This window comes from Balaenoptera physalus (assembly GCF_965194825.1).
Source record: "Balaenoptera physalus genome assembly, chromosome: 1".
NCBI classification, from domain to species: Eukaryota; Metazoa; Chordata; class Mammalia; order Artiodactyla; family Balaenopteridae; genus Balaenoptera; species Balaenoptera physalus.
The window spans coordinates 158,235,803-158,257,330 of NC_138882.1; the positions used below are offsets into that span (position 1 = coordinate 158,235,803).

Sequence of the window (21,528 nt, forward strand, 5' to 3'; positions counted from 1 at the left end):
CAAGCCCCTGTTTAACCACGGACTTCATGTCCTTGCGGGAGAGGCCTCTGTTCACCGCGACCCCAGCCTCCACTGCTTTCTTTACCTCTGGTCTCACGGGTTTGGAGAACTCTCCCACTACCTATGTGGATACAATCTAACCCAGACTGGAAGTCCTTTTACCTTCTTCTTCATCCTCAGTCCCTGTCTAGTCAGAATGTCTACTTCAGAAACCCCCCTCTACCCAACTCTTCTGCTCTGTTCTCCCACCATTGTCCTAGTTCTGGGCGCTCCTCTCTCTCACATGAACTGCTTTAAGTGCCTCTGCAAGGCTGTCCCTGGCTCATCCTGCCTTCTCTTCCAATTCACTATCCATGCTGCAGCCAGCGTTATCTTTCTTAGGAGTAAATCTAATGGAGTATTACTCAGAAGTAAATAGGAACCAATTACTGATACATGCAATAACATGTATGAATCTCAAAAAAATTATGCTGAGTGAAAGAAGTCAGAACATACTATATGATTTAATTTATATGAAACTGTACAAAAGGCAAACTTACCCATAGTGAAAGAGCAGATAAGTGGTTGCCTGGAGTGGGAGGTAAGGTGGGCAGGGGAAAGGGACTGACCGCAAAGGGGCATAAGGGAATTTTCTAAGGCGGGAGAAATGTTTTCCATCTTAACTGTGGTAGTGATTAGACAGGTGTATATTTGTTAAAACTCACTGAACTGTATACTCAAATGGGATATATTTGATTGTATGTAAATTATACCTCTATAAAATTAGTTTATAAAAGTAAATCTGACCATGTCATATTCTTACCTAAACTTTCTGATGGCTCCAAGTAGCCTTAAGGATAAATGCAAACTCCTGAGCCAAGAACCCAACACTCTCCATGGTCCTGTCGTGGTCTACCTCCCGGGTTTATCCCTCACCAACACTTCAGACACACCCTGTACTCCATCAAATGCCTTTTCTGATGGCTCTCCCCTGGCAAACTCATAATTATCCTTCAAGTAGCTGACTAAGCTTCACATTCCCCAGGGAGCCTTCACTGAATGTCCATCTCTGTGCATCCCGAGGAGGACTAGAGCACTTCCTTCCCCATGTCCCCGTTGCACCTTGTACTTCCCTTGGTTGCAAACTTCTTCCAGTATCATAATTATTATTTGCATGTCTCCATGACTCATACCTAAGGCACTAAAAGATGAAATCTAACTCTGCTGCAGAGGAGGCATTGTAGGATCAGGGACTCTTGCTTTATTTACGCCTGTATCTCCAGTGTCTAGAATGACGCAGGTACTCAGTGAAGTGCCACTGAATGATCAAATGAAGGGTGGACTCAACTTGTGCAAACGAAACTGGCCTGTGCTCCTCACCCCCACGGTCCCCATTGACCTGGGGCCTGCTCGGTGAGGGATGGGCAGACGAGCACCTCTCCCTGCCACACTCCTCAGGAGCATCCACTTTTCCTCCCAGGGACTTGCTTGCGTGTCATATTTAAATAAGGACTTCAGCAGCAGAAATGGCAGTGGGTGCCCCCACAGTTCTGCTGTTAGCAGAATACTTCCTCTACAGCCCCCGTTCCCTCCCCTCCAGCCACCGCCGCCCCTCCCCCACCCCCACCCCCCCTCCAACCTTCCCAGAGCCCACTCACCAGGCATTCCAGGAGACGAGCAGGGCGGGCAATGACAATCATCAGCTTTTTCACCAGCTGCATCACAAAAGCCACTTCTGAACTCTCTGAGCGCTCATGAGCCTGTAGAGAGAAGACAAAGGATGCTTAAGCAATCCAGCGGCCCAACATGGCTGAATGAAGCAGGACTGGGCTGGGCAGAGCCTACTCTGGGGAGAAGCACTTTGTAGTACAGAGAATGCTGCAAAGTAAAGACCTTAGAGAGGGCCAGTGGGCCGTGAGGGGGGACAGGCTGCTCACCAGGAACCACATGAGCTGCGGAACACTACATGACGCCGAGGAATGTCACAAAGACACGCAGCTTTACCTGCTGCTCCATCCAGCAGGCTTCACTTACCCTCCAGACCCCAGCTCAAGGGGTAACTCCCAATGGAGCCTTCACTGATGCTCACTTTCCACCACAGACAGACTGTAAGGAATAGAAAGACCTCAAAGCAGGAGAGGGATGTGACCAGAAGGGATTTTAGAGAGATCACTTTGGCTGTAGTGTGGATGGTGCACTAAGGAGGGCAAGCCTAAAAGCAGGGAAACCCACCAGCAGGCTACTGCAATAGTGCAGATGAAAAAGGCATAAGTCAAGGCAGCAAGAATGGAGGGAAATGGACAGACTGGGCCATCTCAGAGCAGCCCTGAGGGGTGGAAGAGGCAGGAATAGATGGTAAGTACAATGACAATTTTAGGGAAATTCCATTGAACCCATTAATGAAATAGACAGTATAAAAAAATACACAGTTTCGGTGAGGATAGGTAGAGAACATATTCCCTTTGGTTTTTTTTTTTTTTTTAAAGATTTATTGATTTATTGATTGATTGAGTGATTGCTATGTTGGGTCTTCGTTTCTGTGCTAGGGCTTTCTCTAGTTGCGGCAAGCGGGGGCCACTCTTCATTGCGGTGCGCGGGCCTCTCACTATCGCGGCCTCTTTTGTTGCGGAGCACAGGCTCCAGACGCGCAGGCTCAGTAATTGTGGCTCACGGGCCTAGTTGCTCCGCGGCATGTGGGATCTTCCCAGACCAGGGCTCGAACCTGTGTCCCCTGCATTGGCAGGCAGACTCTCAACCACTGCGCCACCAGGGAAGCCCTTCCCTTTGGTTTTAAAGAGAAAGCAGGTAGGTGGAAAAGTTCTGCTTTGGATTTGGAAAGTTTGAGGTACCTATACTAGATATTTTCTTAGGTATTTGCTCAGCCCCGGAGACTCTCTCGTCCTGGAAACTGCTCTGACTTCTGGAGCCACATTTGTATTGTGTGGCTGCACTTTCCCTCCCACCTCCAATAGCTGACCAGAGTGGACTACTTTCCTAGGAACTTACTTTTTTTAATTTTTGGCCATACCATGCAGCATGCAAGATCTTAGTTCCCTGACCAGGGATTGAACCCATACCCCCTGTATTGGGAGCATGGAGTCTTAACCACTGGACTACCAGGGAAGTCCCCCCAACCCCCGCTTTTTCTTTTACACTTTTTTTTCCCCTAGAAACTTAAAAATGGGTGGAACGACAACCATTAATATCAGCATGACAGAACTGTATAATTCGCTCTTGGGTGAAAAGGATGACCATACCTACCAAAGAGAGAGAAACAGAGCTGAGAGAAGGAAGACGAATGGTTCCTGGGCTTTCCACAGGCTCTCGTTTCTGGTTCTGGTCCCTTCTTAAGGCCTGGTTGCATTCCTGTCTTCAGTTCTCTAAGACACCCTTTCAATCTTTATAATTAGTTTCCCTTTCCTGCATAAACTGCTCTGAGTTGGTTCTCTACTACTTGCAACGAAGAATACTAACCGATGTGGGAAGTACAGCGGAGGAGTCCAATCAGCAGCTGGGGCCACTGACCCGGAGCTCAGAAGAACAGTGGGGAGCAAGGGCCCTTAGCAGATAGATGACAAGTGAAGACACAGGAGCTGACAGGGCTGATCAGAGAGTGAAGAAAGGAGAATGAGGAGCACGGATGCTCAGGAAGGTGCCCCTCGAAACACCAGCATTTAAGAAAACTTGTGAAGGGGCAGCAAGACCACAAGACTGGAGAGAACAGTGTCATGACAACTGGGGGGGAGAAAAGATCAAAGAGAGGTATTCACTGTGGAAACCTCTGTAGACAGGTGAAGGAAGGTGAGGACTGAAAGAGGTCACAGCATTTGGCAACCGGCCAGTTAGTTCTTTGGTGACTTTTGCCTGAAATGTTTCAGTGGAATAATGGGAAGGGAAAGTAGAAGGCAAGAGACTGAATAGTGAACAGGTTGTAAGGAAAGAAATATAGCAAATGAAGACCATTAAAAAAAACTGGTTATGCAATGAAAAGAGGGGTTGGGCACTTGATGAAATCTTGTTCATTCTTTTAACACGCAGCTCAAATATCAACTTTGTGAAGCCTCATCTAAGTCCCCTGCCCACATACACACACACACACACACACACACACACAAGCAAGGAACAAGAAGTAACGGCTCCTTTTTCTATGTTTTCCTAGCTGTTTGCTCACAGCACATGGTACTAGCATGTTGTTTTATAATTAATTGTCTGTCTCTACAGGTACACTGTAGGGCCTTGTGAGTAGAGAGGCTATGTCGCCTAGCACAGGTGCCTCTTATATAGCAGATGTCAATGCTTATTGACTAAGTATTTGAAAGTGTACGATCTTAGGCTCTGGAATAAGTAACCTGGGTTTGGGTGCTAGCTCTGCTACTCAAGAAATGAGTTACCTTGGGCTAACTTGGCCCTTTTAAGGTTTGGTTTCCTCATCTGCATATTTAGAGAATAATAATAATACCTTCCTTACAGTGTTGTTGTGAAGATTAAATTAGACAACGTAGTGCCTAGCAAATTCATCTACCAGGGTTTCCCTGCAGACATCCTTCACTCTAGTCATGCCAAACTACTTTACCTGCAATTCCTGAAATGAACCAAGTTCCTCCACACCTCTGAAAGGTTGTTTATACTGCTTTCTAGGTCCAGTGAACTCCTACCTACTCATCAAGACTCAGCTTTTCCTGAACTCTCCATGCAGAGTCAGCACATCCTCCTCTGTGCTCAGAACTGATCTCTGTTTAGTGCTCATCAATCACACTTACTATAATAAACAAAAGTGAGGTAATTCATATAGAGCACTCACTGTGGTGTGTGGCATACAGTATACTTTGATAAACGATAGTTATTATTTTTACTGTAATACATATTGATGGGTCTGTAAACCCCAGTCAACAGCAAATTCCTTGAGCCAGAACCGGCACTGAACTTCTTCTCTGCATTCCCAGGGCCTAGCAAATGAGAGAACATATGAATGCACTGGCTCCATGTTCAGTGCTCTTCCCACTGCCAGGGGCAATGCATCTGGGAAATGCCTGAAGCTTTTGGGCAAAGCTCTGACTTGAGCATTTCAGAAGGTCCATCTTAGATGTGCAAGCAACCTTGGAAGTCACTCTAGTTGATTTATCTGATGCCTCAATCCCTGATTCCTACGTATTGTTGGAGAACAGTTAGAAAGTTATTCTTGAACAGAAACAAACAGCCGCCAGTGATGTTTCATGGGACTTCAGCTTTTTAAACTCATATTTCTGCAATGTTTAAATTTAAGTATTACTTTTGAAATCAGAAAAAGACATTTTTGTAGAAGGAAGAACTTTTTCATTAAATCAAAACCTTTCTTGCCGTAACTCTTGTCCACTGCGCTAGTATGCCTTTTAGAGGACAGAGAAACTGCCACATATTACATATGCTAAAACTCCTAATATTTGACAGCAATAATCGTGATCATCTTTAGTCATCCTTTCTCTAGATTCAACTGTTTCCTAAATTAAAAAAACAAACAACTTCCTGCTCCTAATTTCTGGACTAACACACCGGAGTCGTTTGAGCCCATTAGCCTGGGCTCTCAGCTCAATTGGTCCTACAAAAGCATGAAGGCACATGTCTGGAGGTAACAGGGGTCTGGACTGGGAAATATTCTAGTGACATGAAGAGGAGACAGCACATCTCCTCTCCCCTAAGCTGTACTAATGGTGTGATATGGGCAACTGTAGTCTGAGTGGGAAGGCGTCCGATCACCCTATCGGAGAGGCAGAGAGGAAAGCGAAGAGCGGAGCACGAAGCAGCGAGAAGAACTCAATGGTCTCTGGATTACTTTGCCCAGAGACTTTTTACACTGGGGAGGATCAGGTCTCTAAACACATCAGTCCCCACTGGAGAACTTCTGCTACGCAAACAGAATATCGGCAAATGGATAAACCTGTAGTGCAGTCCTCGGGTCTGTTTTCCCTCGACTGAGGAGAAGCAGTCTCAAGGTTCTGCTTACACCAGTATGCCTACCAAAAGAGAGCCCACTACAGCCACTGGGGCCTCTTTTTGGCTCTGGGTTACAAATCTCCTAGGCAAATATTTATGAACACTACCAACGTTGGAGCCTCGGGAAGAGTAATTGGTATTAGAAAAGGAAAGGACTCACAGCACTGAGTTCTGACACCGAACAGGCTTCTCTGCGAAATGCAGGGGACTGAGGAGGAACCAAAGCCCAGCAGCAGCAGCACATGTGGGGTGGGTCCCGCATACCAGCAGGGAGGTGGCAAGCAGGCTGGGAACACCATGACTGCCTTAATCTTAGCTGGGGACTAAAAACCACTACTATACGGATTCACCAGAGTTCCAGAACAAGGACACTCACATCTTGCAGAAGCTTCTCTAAATTCTCTTGAAGTTCATAGAAGTAGTGTGAGGTAATGAGGCCACTCCGAGATTTATCCAGGCAGTCTCGGGCCATCTCAATCACCTGATGATGAATAAAACTCAAGGTTCCGTCTGCCAAGGGCAACACGTTGTCTGGAGTGTTGGAGGAAATGAACTCTGCTAGATGCTCTTCCATTTGTGCGGTGGCCTGCAAATCAAAGCAGGACAAGTGACTCTTCCCTTCTGATCCAGCTCGGCTGGAGCTAAGCCTGAAGGGCCTGGTCAGAGCCTAAGGATGGGCTCTGTGATCCTGGTTTCCTGATGTTGCATTTGGGGAACCTGATGACTGGAGACGTGAAAGGTCACCTTCAAGTCAAGTCAAAACATTACAATCAAGGCCCTCTCTCACCTGGCCTTGTCCACCTCAACACTCCTTGAAGGGCACATTCTTTTGCTCTAAGGACACTGAGGTTCTGTTGTTCCTTTATCATGCTATCTCATGCCTCTGTCCACTTATGCTGTTCCCTGTGTGTAGCTTTTTCTTCTGCCAAGCCTGCCTGGCAAACTCCTACTACTCCTTCTAATCTCAGTTCAAGCATCACCTTTCCTCTGGGAAGTCTTTGATTCCTCCAGGAAAACTAGGGTTTCCTTTCCTCTGTGCTTCCACTGGACCTCCCAACTGTATAAACTTGGTGTGTGGACACTCCTGGTTTCTAAATCTTTCTCCAGACTGGGAACTTCTTCAAGTCAGTGGGAGTTTGATTTATCTGAGGATCCTCTTACTTGGACTTAGGACCCAACTGAGCTAAGCAGATGTTCAGAGAGTGTTTATTGAAGGTGTGAACCTGCCTGCTCACGGACCTGGATCCCCAGCAGAGCAGCATGAGGTCTGGCTCAGAAGCCTCTTGGGGACCTAACTGCACAGGAATGTCAAAACGACAAATATACATCAGCTAACAAGTTCCTAACTGCCTATCTAGGGCTTGGCTTTCTTTCCTTTGCCACCAGGTGGTGATTTCTGATTTTCAGTGTGTGTTTAAGTGGGTGTTTGTATATGTATATATATGTGTGTGTATACACACACACACACACACACACACACACACACACACACACACATATTTATGGTGTAGCGGTGTGGTAGGGAGAGAGGCAGGGGAGGGGAGGTGAAAGAGGAGAGGGAGTGGAAGGAATCTTAACATGCTTTTTCTAACATGAGTTCATCTTACATACAAACGTGCAATGCTAGAATAACAATACAACACCTAATATAGAAGGAGGAGGAGGAGGAAACACGTGAGATGCATTTCTAAACACCATACACACCCAAACTTTTTTATGAAGAACCAAGGCACAACAGAATGATTTCCTAGCTGTTCATTCTGCCCCTCTTCCTTGCTCTTACTCTCCAGTGCCCATTTGAAGGCTAGAAAGTGCAGACCACAGGGCAGCAAAGAAATAACAGCTAACACTTACTGAGTGCTTACTATGTCCTGGGCACAGTTAGAAAAGCTTAATGTTCACTAATCTTCACAAACTCCCTATGAGATAGATACTCTTATTATCCCAGATTACAGATGAGGCAAATGAAGCTCAGAGAAGTTAAATAATCTGCCCAGGGTCATGAGGCTAATAAATGGTAGAAACAAACTTGAACCCAGTCGGCCTGGTCCCAGAGTCTGAGCTCCTCCTCACTGCTCTGCTTCACTGTGAATGTCAAGAGGGAAAGCACAAGGGCTTCACACTTTTTCCCTAAGCCACCCGTGTATGCCCAGGAGACTACTCGAGGCTCGAAAAAGGACACTCTTGGAGGAGCAGGGAACCACACACTGTAGACCTTAGATGCAGATGAACAGGTAGAGCCGGGGGTCTGGATGGAGGATGAAGAAAGAGGCTTGAAGACCCCATGCTTGCTGTTGTCATGGAGAGGGAGCCTCTGTCAGGCCCTGATTCTCTCTCGGACAGAACTGGCTGTGTTCTGCAGGAACAGGGCCTATCATTAGAAAGCCAGGTCAGAGTGTTTAGGCATGTGGTGTTCAAAAGAAATGCAAATGGGAAACAAGGTCCTCGTTCTACATACAAGGAGGTTTACAGTCAAATTGCAGTTGTGAAGACCATTTCTCAGCCATCTCAGGACAGTAACCTACCTTCCTCCCTCAGCATTTCCCTGCTTGAAAACACAAGTCCAAATGTGAATAGCAACTCTGAGCTGTCTTACTGTCTTACTCTGAGACCTTACTGCTCTCTCTGGCCAACTTCTTGCCAGAGGAAATTTCCAGCGTAGCTCTGTTTGTGCTTGGTAATGGGAGTGCTGCTTTAGAAATCTGCATTAAATGAAGGTGCTCTCAGAGGGCAAATCTCCTTCTGGGGGACCCCGACTCATGGATCCTGATGTGCACGGTTAGAAACAAGGTCTCTGCTCTTTCCTTCCCACTAATGTACAGTGGGATATGTTTTCGACATTTCCCTCTGGATACCCCTTTCTCTGGGGAGTGGAGAAATAGAGGCTCTGCAAGTACGATCCCCAAACTCAAAGTCCTCTGCTGCCTTCCTCTTCTCCAGCAGTCTGAAAGCCCTCATGCTTGTGTCCTCCTCCTCCTGGTGCCTCCCCGCTCTCCTTCCGGATTGCCTCTGGCGACTCCCCCACCCCCAGTCTTCCCACTGGGGCTGGCTGGAGGTGGCATCCTCAGAGGCGTTACCAGTCTCCTTTAAACTGGATCCTTACCTTGGGGAATCTTTCCTTGTACACATGATTCATCATTATTATTTCACTGTCAAAGGAAACTGGTGACCGTCCAGGACTAAATAAGAAAGAAACAACTGTATTACTTTAGTGCCAGGGAACCTTCAAGGAGAAAGATGCCCATCCCCAGAGCCCGTGCCCACCCACTGTCTGCAACACCCACACACTCCCACCTTAAGGAGTGCTGAGTTCCAGAGCCTTTCTTATTCCTGGAGCTGCCAGCACTGTTCAGCTCAAAATTGTGCCATCTGGAGCTAGACTACCTTCCTGTAAGAGGCCTGGCCTTCACAAAGACTTCTGCCAGGGCCTGAAAAGGCCCAGACAGGAGGAGACCACTCCTGAGGCCACTGGTGGTTCTTCTAGGATCATCTCCTCCAGAACAGGACTCTCTGGGTCTTCTTTGCTTTGGCCAGTGGGGTTGGGCATACCCCAGCATGTTCTAGGAATCAAATCAAATCAAACCACCACCAAAACAACCAAAGGAAGAACAGTGTATACCTGTATCTTTTCTAAACAAGCTGCATCTAATGGGGCTAACTTAGCTCTCACCTGGGAAATGAATGAGGCCAGTCCAGCCAGCCCATAGTGAATTATAAACCTGGGTCATCTAAATCTTCCCCTTTGGCCCATGTGTGATTACATCCTCTTAAAGGATTTCAGAGTTTGAGCCACACAACTGAATGGCTATTTGGGTCCTGCCCAGTTTGGTGCCCGACATGTGATCCCAGCTGAGCTATGTTCAGAACTGTTCTTTTCTGCCTTTCCTCCCTACAGTAGGCCATGGTCTCCCTGCTACATTAATGCACATTACCCAGCATTTTAAGAGTAATCCTCAGGGATTTCCCAGAGGTACTGTAGTCCTCTCAGTCTCAAATGGCCTAAAAGGCGCCCCTGTCTCTGTGTGGAGTGTGAAGAGCACCAAGATTCAGACGTTCCTCTGTATGAGACAAAGAAACACACTGGACTCCACACTCCACACTCCTTCAGTTGTATGTCTGACCCTTTGCACTGCAGTCCCAGTCATTATTCTCACCAATCTGAACTTGAACCAGTCTTTGTGGTCTGGCTCAGCTCACTGGCACTTGCAGTGCCAACATGACCTGAGGGGATTCTTCCTGGAAGGCACTGCTCCTCTGGGCCCCCACCCTGAACATGTTAACCAACTTCTTATTTCCCAGGGACCCTGGAAATCTGAGCTCGACCATTTAAAGCCATGATCATTTTATTCTCCACCCTCTCCCTTAACCTGGAATTCTGGCACAGATTTACCACCTAATGCCAAAGAGAAGAGCTGATTTAATCTATGGAATACACAAGATAAATCAGCTGTTAAGGTTTGTTTGGTTTGATGAGCCCAGGTGATTCAGGGAAATGAGATAGATGCAGATGGGCATTTAGTTCTGCTTCTGCGATGGGCTTCTTCCCCGAGTCAGCCACAAGTGTCCTCAGAAGCAACTTTCTTAGTTGGCCTAGTTTATATATGCTGGGCCTCTGGGTTCCATCAGAGGAACCCATCACCATCACCATCAGTTCCATCACCATCAGAATGGATGATACTATTACTCTCCTTTTACTGAATGGAGTCCAAAGTACATTTCTACTGCCAACTACTTTCAAAGGGAAAAAGAGGGACCCCTTGACAGCATCTTCAGGCACCTCTTGTGATGGTGAGTTGAGCTGTACCCAATACCAAAGGGCTTGAGCTTCACTGCACTTGACTCATTTGAGCTGTGCCCATGTGCTAGGCCAGGGGTTGGCAAACTACGGCCCGCAGACCAAATCTGGCCCGCCGGCTGCTTTTATAAATAAAGTTTACATAATGTCTGTGGATGATTCTGCACAACAGCAGAGTAAGTAGCTGCCAGAGATGATATGGCCTACAAAGTGTGAATTATTTACTACCTTGCCCTTTATGGAATAAGCTTGTTGACTCCTAGGCTGTGCAGGCAAGCTGAACTCCACGGGTACCAGGGCAGTGGGTGGAGAGCACCCTCACCTGAGGCTGCGGGAGCGGGGCCGCAGGGCCGGGGACTGCCGTCCTTCTTCATCGGGTACACTCTCTGTGCTGAAATGCTTCGTCAGAAAGTGCAGCTCATCGGCTGTAGGCTGGAAGGGCAACTGGTGCAGCTTTTCCTGCGAGGAGCATGATGACTAGAGGGGACAACATTTTAAAAAAGCATTAAAGACATGTCTAAGGCAGTCTAGAAGTGGAGAAGGACTGAAAACGGTCAGGGGCTCCCCAGTCAACGTAAACCTGAAGTCAGCCCACAGCCAGCATGCTTCCCCTCGCCCCCTTGAGCCTCCACTGTGCATGATCCCGTTCATCTCTATCCTTCAGAGCTCTCAGTTCTGACGAAGCCAAGATACTATTGTCCTTCATGAGCCTTGCAGGGGGCCAGACCCAGACATTCATGAGGTGTGACAGCTCCCCAACTACCTAGGGAGCCTCTTTAGGTGGCAAAAAGCAGATTCTTCCACGTGGACCCTTTGCCCTCAGTGAAGCTTTTGGCTAGTTAGAATGGAAAGTAATTATAATAAATCATGCTTCCTGGCTTATTGGGAAATGTTCCAGGTATGCCCAGCCTACAAATGACAATCCCGTAAGTTTCCCCTTCTACAACACCTTGGGAGAGCCCCAGGATGGCTCAGCAATGTTTCCTTTAGGCTGTTACCCAGAGGGCAACTGGCTTTGCTGCAGCTGTGAAGGCTTTGCCCAGGCTCTAGGGACACCAATAGGCAAGAAAATCCAGCAGGGAAGAAAATTATTTTTAGATCTAGAACCCAAAGATTAGACTTGACCTGAAAACAATTAAGAATTCTAAACATGGCCCAACGACTGAGATTCCACAATCACAAGAGCCCATTTGAGGGAGTGAGCTGTGCTATTACAGGCATCCCACCAATGCAGCCATTGCCGTGGCAGCCCCGGTCAGCACCTGGATCAGTGAACTCCCGCCCTTACCTGACAAGACTGGCTACAGCAGCAGCAAATCTAACACTATTGGCTCAATTTCTGTTCACCAACTGATGAAGGATCTGGGGTTAAATGTCTAAATTCATTTACACTCAAAGCTGCAGTGCCACACCAAGAAAACTCTGTTGCCACACGTAAGCCTTAATACCAAGTGAGAAATCAAAATTTTTTTTGACTTACAGGGCACACTTCTCTCATGGAATCCTATAATACATAAAGTTGTAAACAGCTAGTGGGAAGTTTTCATGACGCTCTGTCTTGGTCACATTTTTATAAATGATTTGGATAGAAGTTGCAAAAAGTATTCTCACCCAAATGCAACTAACATGAAGCAAAATTGGTATTTTAAGGTATTCCAATAAAATAAGCTGGAGCAATGGGTTGAGTCTATTAAAACTTATTGAACAGGAATATATATATATAATAAATACATGACTCTTAATTTGGGTCTCAAAAATCACCTGTTTGAGTAAAGAATTATGGGGAAGGGATATTTACTAGGGAAAGATCTGAAACTAAACAGCTGCCAAAAGACCAGTGAGATCTTTGGATTAATTTAAGAGTAAAATCTAGGACTTTCCTGGTGGTCCAGTGGTTAAGACTCCGTGCTTTCACTGCAGGGGGCACGGGTTCGATCCCTGGTTGGGGAACTAAGATCCCACATGCAGCACAGAGCAGCCAAAAAAATAATAAATAAAAAATTTTAAAATAGAGTAATATCTAGGTCAAGGGAGGAAATGATAACTTCTTTTACCTGCTTGGGATTTATGAATACAAACTGAGCTGAGAAGACCTGAAGAATGGTGGAAGACATGGAAAAACGGGTCATCCAGTCTGTGGCCTACAAAGCGTAAAATATGTGCCCTTTACAGAACGTGTTTGACAACTTGTCATCCTGGCTTCAATTAAATGTCGCTCAATGAGGAAGACTCATTTTAGGGTCAATTGTGCATAGTGGCAGTTAGGACATTTGTTGTGTTTTAGGCTAAAATCTTCTCTAAAAGAGATATAACTAGAAGTTTTAGAGACAGGCCCAATATTTTTTTTTGCTGATATACAATCAAACTTGAACATCAAATCACATTCATCCTCCCCTTCTTTTTTGAAAGGAAAAGGTGAAAAAGTTGGAGGAGGGTCTACCAGGCCTTTGTGACATGGCGGGGGGGTGGTGTTATCTGCTCTTGGTTGCAGTTCTACAAATAAAATAGGGGAGCAAGGGAACCGTGCTTAGGAGTCCCTGTGCCTGGCCTCGTGGGCAAAGCAAAAGTCCATCCTCAAGCCCTCTTCTGACTCCATTAGGAATAACTGACGCTCAGAAACATGCTGGTTAATTCTTTCCAAAGGCACTTAATGGATCTGACTATGGCTGTTAAGGGCCACCAGACCTCAGCAACCTCTTTGAGTTGGGCTTTGGAGAAAAAGTTGAGAACCATTTTGCAACACTGTAGGGACAGGGAGCAATACCTGTAGGGAAGTATTTCCTCAGGGTGAAGGAGGTACGGCCACAGATTTGGCTACTTACTGAGACAGTAGAACTAGGAGTGTTGGTTCCATAGCCTGAAGAAGGCAAAGAGGCCAAAGACCAGCGCCGTCCATCGGTCCTATGTAAGAAAAGAATGTTAGGCAGTTTCTACCGAACCCCACCCTGAGCCCAGGACCTGCCTGTCTTTCCATCAGGTTTTTTGGGGCAGTTGATTCATTGGTAGGCTCTTCTTGTCTCAAGACAGTACTGCTCAGTCCAGCACACGCTTTCATATCTCTTTCCTACAAGGGGCCTATTGTTGTGTGTTTTCCACTGCAAAGACAGACATCTCTGACTATAAAGGAGTCCATAACTTTAAATAAGAATATCTGTTATGCAATATTATGGTTTTGGAATAAAAATCTTTATACTCTCAACTTATTCACTTTTAGCAATGACAGAGAAGCAATGACAGAGGACTGCAGCTAAAGGCATCATCACAAGGAGAGAACTGCCACTGAAATGCTAGTTCCCTTTTTGAAGTCTCCATGCGAAGGGTCCTTTGGTGTTCCCCAGGCCACTAGGTTGATAACCGGGAAGAAGTGAAACTACCACCTGGGTCTGAGTATGAATCAATAGATTGCAAATAGTCAAAGGCTACCCAGGACCCATTAGGACTCATAAATCCAATCTTTGAGAATGTTTGCCAAAGAGTGACAGCAACCTTATGAAAGAAGAGTGAAGTGGCATAGCTTTGGCCATATATGAGACTTCGGGGCAGGCTTCTAGCTGCTCTTTAGAGGATGTGCTCTGAAGCTCTCATCACAGAGAACCACAGTTATCTGCTTTGCTTTAGAGAAGAAAGATCAAGCAAGTATCTGGTTTGAAGCTTTTATAACATGGACAAGTGATTCTTTCCTGGACTACAGGATGTGTTGTAACACAAATGTTCTTTCTTGTGGAGCTTAGGGGTACAGCCTGCTCTGGTTGAAGTTATAGAAAAACTTCTTTGATGTGACCCACAGAACCTAAGAACGTTAGCAATGGAGGACCTTTAGAAGTTAAGTTCAATACTCTCAATCTTCAGAGAAAACATTAAGACCCAGAGATCTGGATGAATTGTCCCAGGCTCCACAGTTAAAGGTGGGTGCGGGGAGGCATGGAGAGGAAGAAGGAAAAAAAGGAATCAATCTTGCCAGGGCTTCTCTTTTGGAAGCACTCCTCTCCACCCCCACCAATACCAAGCAGCTTTTCCTACTATGTTCTGTAAGGGGACAGCCGGGGGTTCCATGCCACATGCACATGACTCAAACTTCATGCCACCCAGGCAGCCGGTCCTGCTGGAACCTAGTCTCTGAGGCAAAGAAATGTCCAGGAGGCTGCTCAAACATGATATTCTCTCTGCTCTCTCTTTTGGGTCCTGAGAGCTCTACACAAGGAAGCAAGTCAATTCCAGGAAAACAGAGCTCAGCAAAGATGGGACTAGTCTAACTCAGGGAGGCATTTCCCAAACCCTTGTCAGATACACTTCTCCACAGGTGATTTTTCCTCCTTCATACAGAAATGGGAACCAACTGCATGGCAGCCGTTTTTCTGTAAACTGAAGAGCAGGGACCACCAGAGTCAGAAATGCCACTACAGGATGCCTCCATTTCCTCTGCCTGGTCATCCCACTGAGTGACTGAGGAAAGTTGTGGGAATGAGGGTGACCTGTCCCTACGCTCAGAAGCTTGGAACTAAATATTTAGCAAATCCTGCCTTCTAAACATATGAGCACGGAGCCTTGGTTCCAGCAGGTAGAGGGGGCTCCCTTAGGGCCTCTTTGATAGAAATGAAAGGCCAAATGTTCATACCCACAGTCAGAGAAGACTCATCACAGCCAGTTCTCACCAAGCATAAAACCACAAACCATACTGTCTGGCCATGCATAGCAGTTTCCCAGCCCCTCTCCCCATCACGTCCGCTATTACCTGTCTGCTCTGTGGCCATGGCTGTAGTGAAAAGACATACATTAAAGTGAGAATCAAAGGGAACCAGAGAGACTGCTCTGTTTGACGCTTGGCATTTGGTCTAGCTTGGCAGAGACAAACCTTTTGTTTACGAATGTGTGTAAGTTAGTAGTGAAATTGTGTGACTAATGGGTTTATCCCTAGAGTTTCATTAAATCTGCCTTTTGTGTGATATTCCAAACTAATGTGATGCTATAAAGCTCATGCCCAACTTCAGTGATAGGAAACACAATTCCTGAGTACCTTGTTTCGCAGGGTTGAAGTCTTCCTCCCCTCCCCCACCAATACCTAGCTACTTTTCCTACTATGTCTGGTAAGGGGACAGCCCGGGGTTCTGTCTTCCTCACATACAACTCAGACTTCAGGCCACCTAGCACAGACCTGTGTGGATCTCAGTGGTAATACCAGGTCCCAAAGCCCCCAGCTGATCCTACTCCTAAAGCCCAGGGAATGATGCAGACACAGGACACCAATGGAACATGCTATTCCCTGTGCATGGATTGGTCTACACACCTGCATCCTCACTCCCAACATGGCAGGCTCCTTCTTATCCTTCAGGTTGGCTTAAAAGTCACTCCTTCCGAGAGGCCTTACATGACCACCCAGTACAGACTCTCCAGCCTCATTCCTTTCCTACTCTTTTAGGCAGCATCATGTTCTTTCCCTTCACGGTGCTTATCACAGGTTACAGCTATATATTTGTTTGTTTGCTTGTTCGTTATTCTTCCCCACCACTCATTCAATCAATAAGCACCGACTGAGTGCTTATTATATACTAGCAGACATATTTTCACCATATTAAGGCATCACTATTAAAGGTGCTTTGATTCTGGTTGAGAGGAAACAGAAAACAAATAAGAAACTACAGTCAGCCCTCCTTATCCACGGGTTCTGCATCTGTAGATTCAACCAACACTGAATCAAAAATATTCAGGGGAAAAAAAATCCAGAAAGTTCCACAAAGCCAAACTTGAATGTGCTCCATGCCAGCAACTATTCACACTGTATTTAAAACTATTTACATAGCATTTACATTGCATTAGGTATTATAAGTAATCTAGAGATGATTTAAAGTATACAAGAGGATGTGCATAGGTTATATGCAAATACTATGCCATTTTATATAAGGGAAACACCTGTAGACTTTGGTATCCACCAGGGTCCTGGAACCAATCCCCTCTGGATACCGAGGGGTGACTGTATCAGGCATTGAAAAGTACTAGTTTGGAAATAAAACTGGATGGTTTGCTGGAGAATGATGAGGGGGCTCCTTTATATTGTATGGTGAGGGAAGGCCTCTCTGGGGAGTTGACATTTAAGATGAGAAATGAAAGACAAGAAGGAGTTAACTAAGCGAAGACCTGAGGGAACAGCATTCCCTCAAAGGGAACAACAAGTGCACAGACTCTACTAAGTCTACTAAGTTTCTAGAAAGTTAGGGCTCTGTCTGTCTGGTTCCCACTATATAACTAAGTACCCAGCATGTGCCTGGGCTTACTGGGTACTCAGTAAACATTTATTGAATGAATGGGAAATGACTCAATGCCATTTACAGAGAATGGTCACAGGTCCTACTGTCCCAGCTCAGACCTAATCTGAGGCTACAGTTCAAACACAATCAAGGCAGGAAGTCTGGGATAAGTTAGACTTTCAGCTGGGCTGGAAAGCAAATGCATCCACCCATTATATACCTATACTGTAAGTGTTCCTATCTGGATCCTTAGTTAACTAACGAAGTTACACAGGGTAGGAGAGGTGAGTCCATGGAACAAACTCTGACGATACTTGCTTTGAGTAAGGCAATTGGGTCAGGAGGGGCACCCAAGTCAGCCATCAAACTTCTCCCAACCTGTCCACGTCCTTTTCAGCTCACAGAATCCTGGAGAGGAAGGGGGTGGATTTCTTCTGGGTTGCCATTTTAACAGTGAGTTAATGCTGTTAAATTAGGAATCTGTTCTTTTTCTGTTATCTCTTTTAAAAAAGTAGTCTGAGTACTACTACTACTACTCTGATCTCAAGATGTATATATCATTCTCCATCCATTAGAGGCTCCAAATCTGGAGCCATGATTTTTCTGGAGGTCTTAATACCAAAGACTGACTCTAACCAAGAATATTTTTAAAAATAAAAATAAAAAATAAAGTCAAAGAACGTGAATGCTGCCAAGAAAGAATTTTAAAGATGTTCTGAAAAGTAAATAATTTGTATAAGAAGTCTTGGGGTACTTCCCTGGTGGCGCAGTGGTTAAGAATCTGCCTGCCAATGCAGGGGACACGGGTTCGAGCCCTGGTCTGGGAAGATCCCACATGCTGCGGAGCAACTAAGCCCGTGTGCCACAACTACTGAGCCTGCGCTCCAGAGCCCGCGAGCCACAACTACTGAGCCCGCGTGCCACAGCTACTGAAGCCTGTGCGCCTAGAGCCCGTGCTCCGCAACAAGAGAAGCCACCGCAATGAGAAGCCCACGCACCACAACGAAGAGTAGCCCCCACTCACTGCAACTAGAGAAAGCCCACATGCAGCAACGAAGACCCAACACAGCCAAAAATAAACAATAAATAAATGTATTTTTAAAAAAACAAAAAGAAGAAGTCTTGGTATATGGATTGACTCATGTCAATCAGCTCAGTACTTCTCAAGAGGCCAGGTGATACGCTGGCAATGGGCTGAACTGTCAGGATTGCTACCATGGGCCAGGGATAAGTTGATATCATTTCCAGAAATAAGTGAAATGTGAGGAATACAAGCACGGCTCTGCAACACACCAAATCTTTCTAAATTCATGGGAGGATAAGTGAAGACCTGGTAGTCTCTTTATCCCCAAGGAGGGAGGCATAAATGGCCTCTTCTAGTTCCCTGGAACTACCTGAGTTACAGGAATAAGAGTATAACTTTGGGTCCTCCTGGGAGGAGAACCCATTTTCTCATCGATCACTCTAGGATAGCTTTCAATCAAGAGTATAATGTTTTCGAACATACCCTCAGGAAACCAGGGACTTGTGCTTAAGATTATAAAATAAATTCACTTGTAATATCTACTTGCCCATTTGAACATTCAAACACAAATACCTATGGTGTTCGGAAAGCAAAGCTTGAACAAGATGTTTATGACCTGGGCGAGGAAAGCAGGAAAGGAATTTTGATGGCTGGTAGACCAAGGTAACACACTTGGAAGGGCAGTGCCTCAAAGGAGGAAGCTGATATTTAACTGACATTCATGCAAATGCCACACGTTAGTCACAGAGGAGTTTTTCTATCAACTTACCTACGGGCAGGAACAAAGGAAAAGTGAGCAGGTGCATTTGGAGAGAAATTCCGGGGGCTGTCCAAAGGACTGTTACCTGTGGACAAGGAAAGTAAAAGAAATCCTCTGTGAGGTTTGCTTCTGAGGAGGGTTGAGATGATAATAACCTTCAGGGAAGAAATCAGCCCCTAGCACCGGCAATTAGCATTATATGGTTATTTTTCCAGGTCCACCATTAGTTTAGTGATTCTCTCTGCAAAAATTGGCAGCCCAGAGGTTTCTCCCTTGTTCCCAAGTTGCCTGTAACCATCTATGTTTCTCAGACATCTGTTTTAGATCTAGCAGCAACCTGCCCTCCTTGGAACACCTCAGGTTCCAATCTGCCTATTCAAGTTAACCCAACTTTCCAAAGGCTTGAACTCATTCAGTACAGATAGCATGGCCAAACGCTCACACTTCTCAAAGGGCAACGGGACTCCTGGCCTGAAGGTCTCTTGCACATATATCTCTGCACACTGCATCCAAGGGGCTAACCCAGAAATATGTGTGCTTAAGCGAAAATGAAGTTCTCAGGAGAGCAGTGCTCCTTAAACAGTCCATACACAAGGCCCCCAAGTCTGCAAAGCATGCCCAACCCCTTCACAGTGTAGGAATTATCTCTATCTCTTTATTAGTTTTCACATGTCCCTTATAACTTGTAAACTTATAGCTCAGAAGCTTTGAACAAAACTGTGTGCTTACCTTAGCACTATGACCACAATTCTCAAACCTAAGCCTGCCATACTTCTTTGGTCTAACTTCCAGCTGGGGGCTGGTATTTAGGAGGAACTGCCAACATGTCTCTACCCAAAAATCATGTTGAAGTAAGCACCATACTCTATGATGTGCTAACCACTCTGCCAATCCCTGCCCACCTCCCCACTTCTGTGCTCACCTCTATGAACCAACACTGGCTATGAGGAACTGCTATCCAGGGACCTGGTAGTTCACCATGCCCTGGATTTTTCTTGGGCAGTTTATTTCCTGTATAGGGTATGACTGTTCCAAGGGGCCATGAAGCTGTCCAGGTGTTTCTCATTACCTCCATTCAGCAGGTGTGGATAGCACTTGCCTTTCTGTACTGATCTTGGAAAAACCAGCCTCTCAAACAATGCCCCCCAACCCTATGCAGCACCTCTGTATCAATTATATAAAGGCACTCTCTTTAGGAGAACTAGTGAAGAAGAGGCATTTTCAGCTTCCACTCATTCCCTTGACAGGGATCCCCAATGAGGTGTACAACCTTATGCTCTCAACCTAGTACCAACTCTGGGTTTCCCATGTGTCTAGGGCTATCTCCTACAATCTATCCCACCTCCTGGCTGGCACATGCCACCAGGGTGTGAGAAAAGTGATTTAGAACAACTGTTTCCTTAGGCAGGACTTAAAAAGAATCAGGCCTCCTCAGAATTATCAAGGTCTTAAAAAAAAAAAAATCCCTATTCTTTTTAAATAGTGTCATCTCAGAGATTAAAAAGTACCTTCAGTTTGATCCCTGACATGTAAAACTAGATGCCCTTTGTTGGTTCCCAAAACCACCCAGCTAAAGCCTCAAGGAAATCGTGGACATGAGTATCCTACAAACAATGACCAGCCTTCCAAGGACCAGGTGTGGTGATGGTTATCGGGAAGAACATGAATCTTCCAGGTGCTCACAGTAAAGCTAGGGATTCATAGAACACACATATGTCAGAAATAACTAACACTAAGAGGAAATAAAGCTGTAAACAACAACAACAACAATAATAAAAACCAGCACATCACTGAGCTGTGAGACAACTTCAAGCAGACTAATAATCCTTAAAGGAGAAGAGAGTGGGGGAGCAGAAAACATATTTGAAGAAATAATGGCTGACAGTTTTCCAAATTTGGTGGAAAAAAACTATAAACGCACATATCTAAGAATCTCCAAGAACCCTGAGAGAAAGAGGAAGAAAACTATACCAAAGCACATTATAATCATATTGCTCAAAACTCATGATAAAAAGAAAAATCTTAGAAGCAGTTGGGAGGTGGATAGGGGGGTAAGAAAGACATGTTATATACAGAGAAACAAAGATAAGGATTACAGCAGACTTCTCATTGAAAACAATGCATGAAGGCAATGGAACATCTTTAAATTAATGAAAAAAAACACAAATCCTACCAACCTAGAATTCTATACCAGCTATTGTGTAATAAAGAATCTGGTGGCGTTTGTCCCCAGTTCCTGGGAATGTGCCTCTAAATCTTTGCAATTTCCCAAGTGATGGGGGTGTCTTTGTTATTTATGGTGGGGCCAGACAGTTTATGCAAATGAGATGACCAATCATGTGACTAGAGGGCTGGGGCTTTCCGCCATCTGATATTACTCTGACCTCCAGGGAACGGAGGGGTGCTAGAGACTGAGTTCAATCACATAGCCAATGAATCAATCAATCACATCTACATAATGAAACCCCAATAAGCACTCTGGACACCAAAGCTTTGATGAGCTTTCCTGGTTAATAATACTCTGCGTACTGTTACACACCAGCGTGCCAGGGGATTGATGCATCTAGACTTCATGGAGAGAAGGCACTGGAAGCTTCACACGTGGGACCCTCCCAGACCTCACCTTATAAGTCTCTTTTTTTGGCTGATTCTTTTATTTATTTGGCTGCATTGGGTCTTAGTTGTGGTGCGCGCAGGCTCTTTGTTGTGGCGCACAGGCTCAGTACTTGTAGTGCGCAGCCTCTCTAGTTGTGGCGCG

The 21,528-nt window shown here is 45.6% G+C and overlaps 1 protein-coding gene across 15 annotated transcripts in view; it reads right to left on the reverse strand.

The window, feature by feature from the left end:
• MAST2 (microtubule associated serine/threonine kinase 2) overlaps window positions 1-21,528 on the reverse strand; it is a 201,865-nt gene that overhangs the window by 13,241 nt on the left and 167,096 nt on the right. For 12 of the 15 annotated variants that reach the window (XM_082454304.1, XM_082454303.1, XM_082454311.1 and 9 more), the window contains 7 exons: window positions 18,780-18,855; window positions 15,477-15,497; window positions 13,567-13,645; window positions 11,067-11,221; window positions 9,053-9,128; window positions 6,326-6,535; window positions 1,638-1,739 (listed from right to left, as the gene is read on the reverse strand). In XM_082454304.1, coding sequence (XP_082310430.1) covers window positions 1,638-1,739; window positions 6,326-6,535; window positions 9,053-9,128; window positions 11,067-11,221; window positions 13,567-13,645; window positions 15,477-15,497; window positions 18,780-18,855 — 719 coding nt within the window. The remainder of the gene's footprint in view (window positions 1-1,637; window positions 1,740-6,325; window positions 6,536-9,052; window positions 9,129-11,066; window positions 11,222-13,566; window positions 13,646-15,476; window positions 15,498-18,779; window positions 18,856-21,528) is intronic. The other 3 variants (XM_082454306.1, XM_082454314.1, XM_082454305.1) reach the window with 1 other exon arrangement.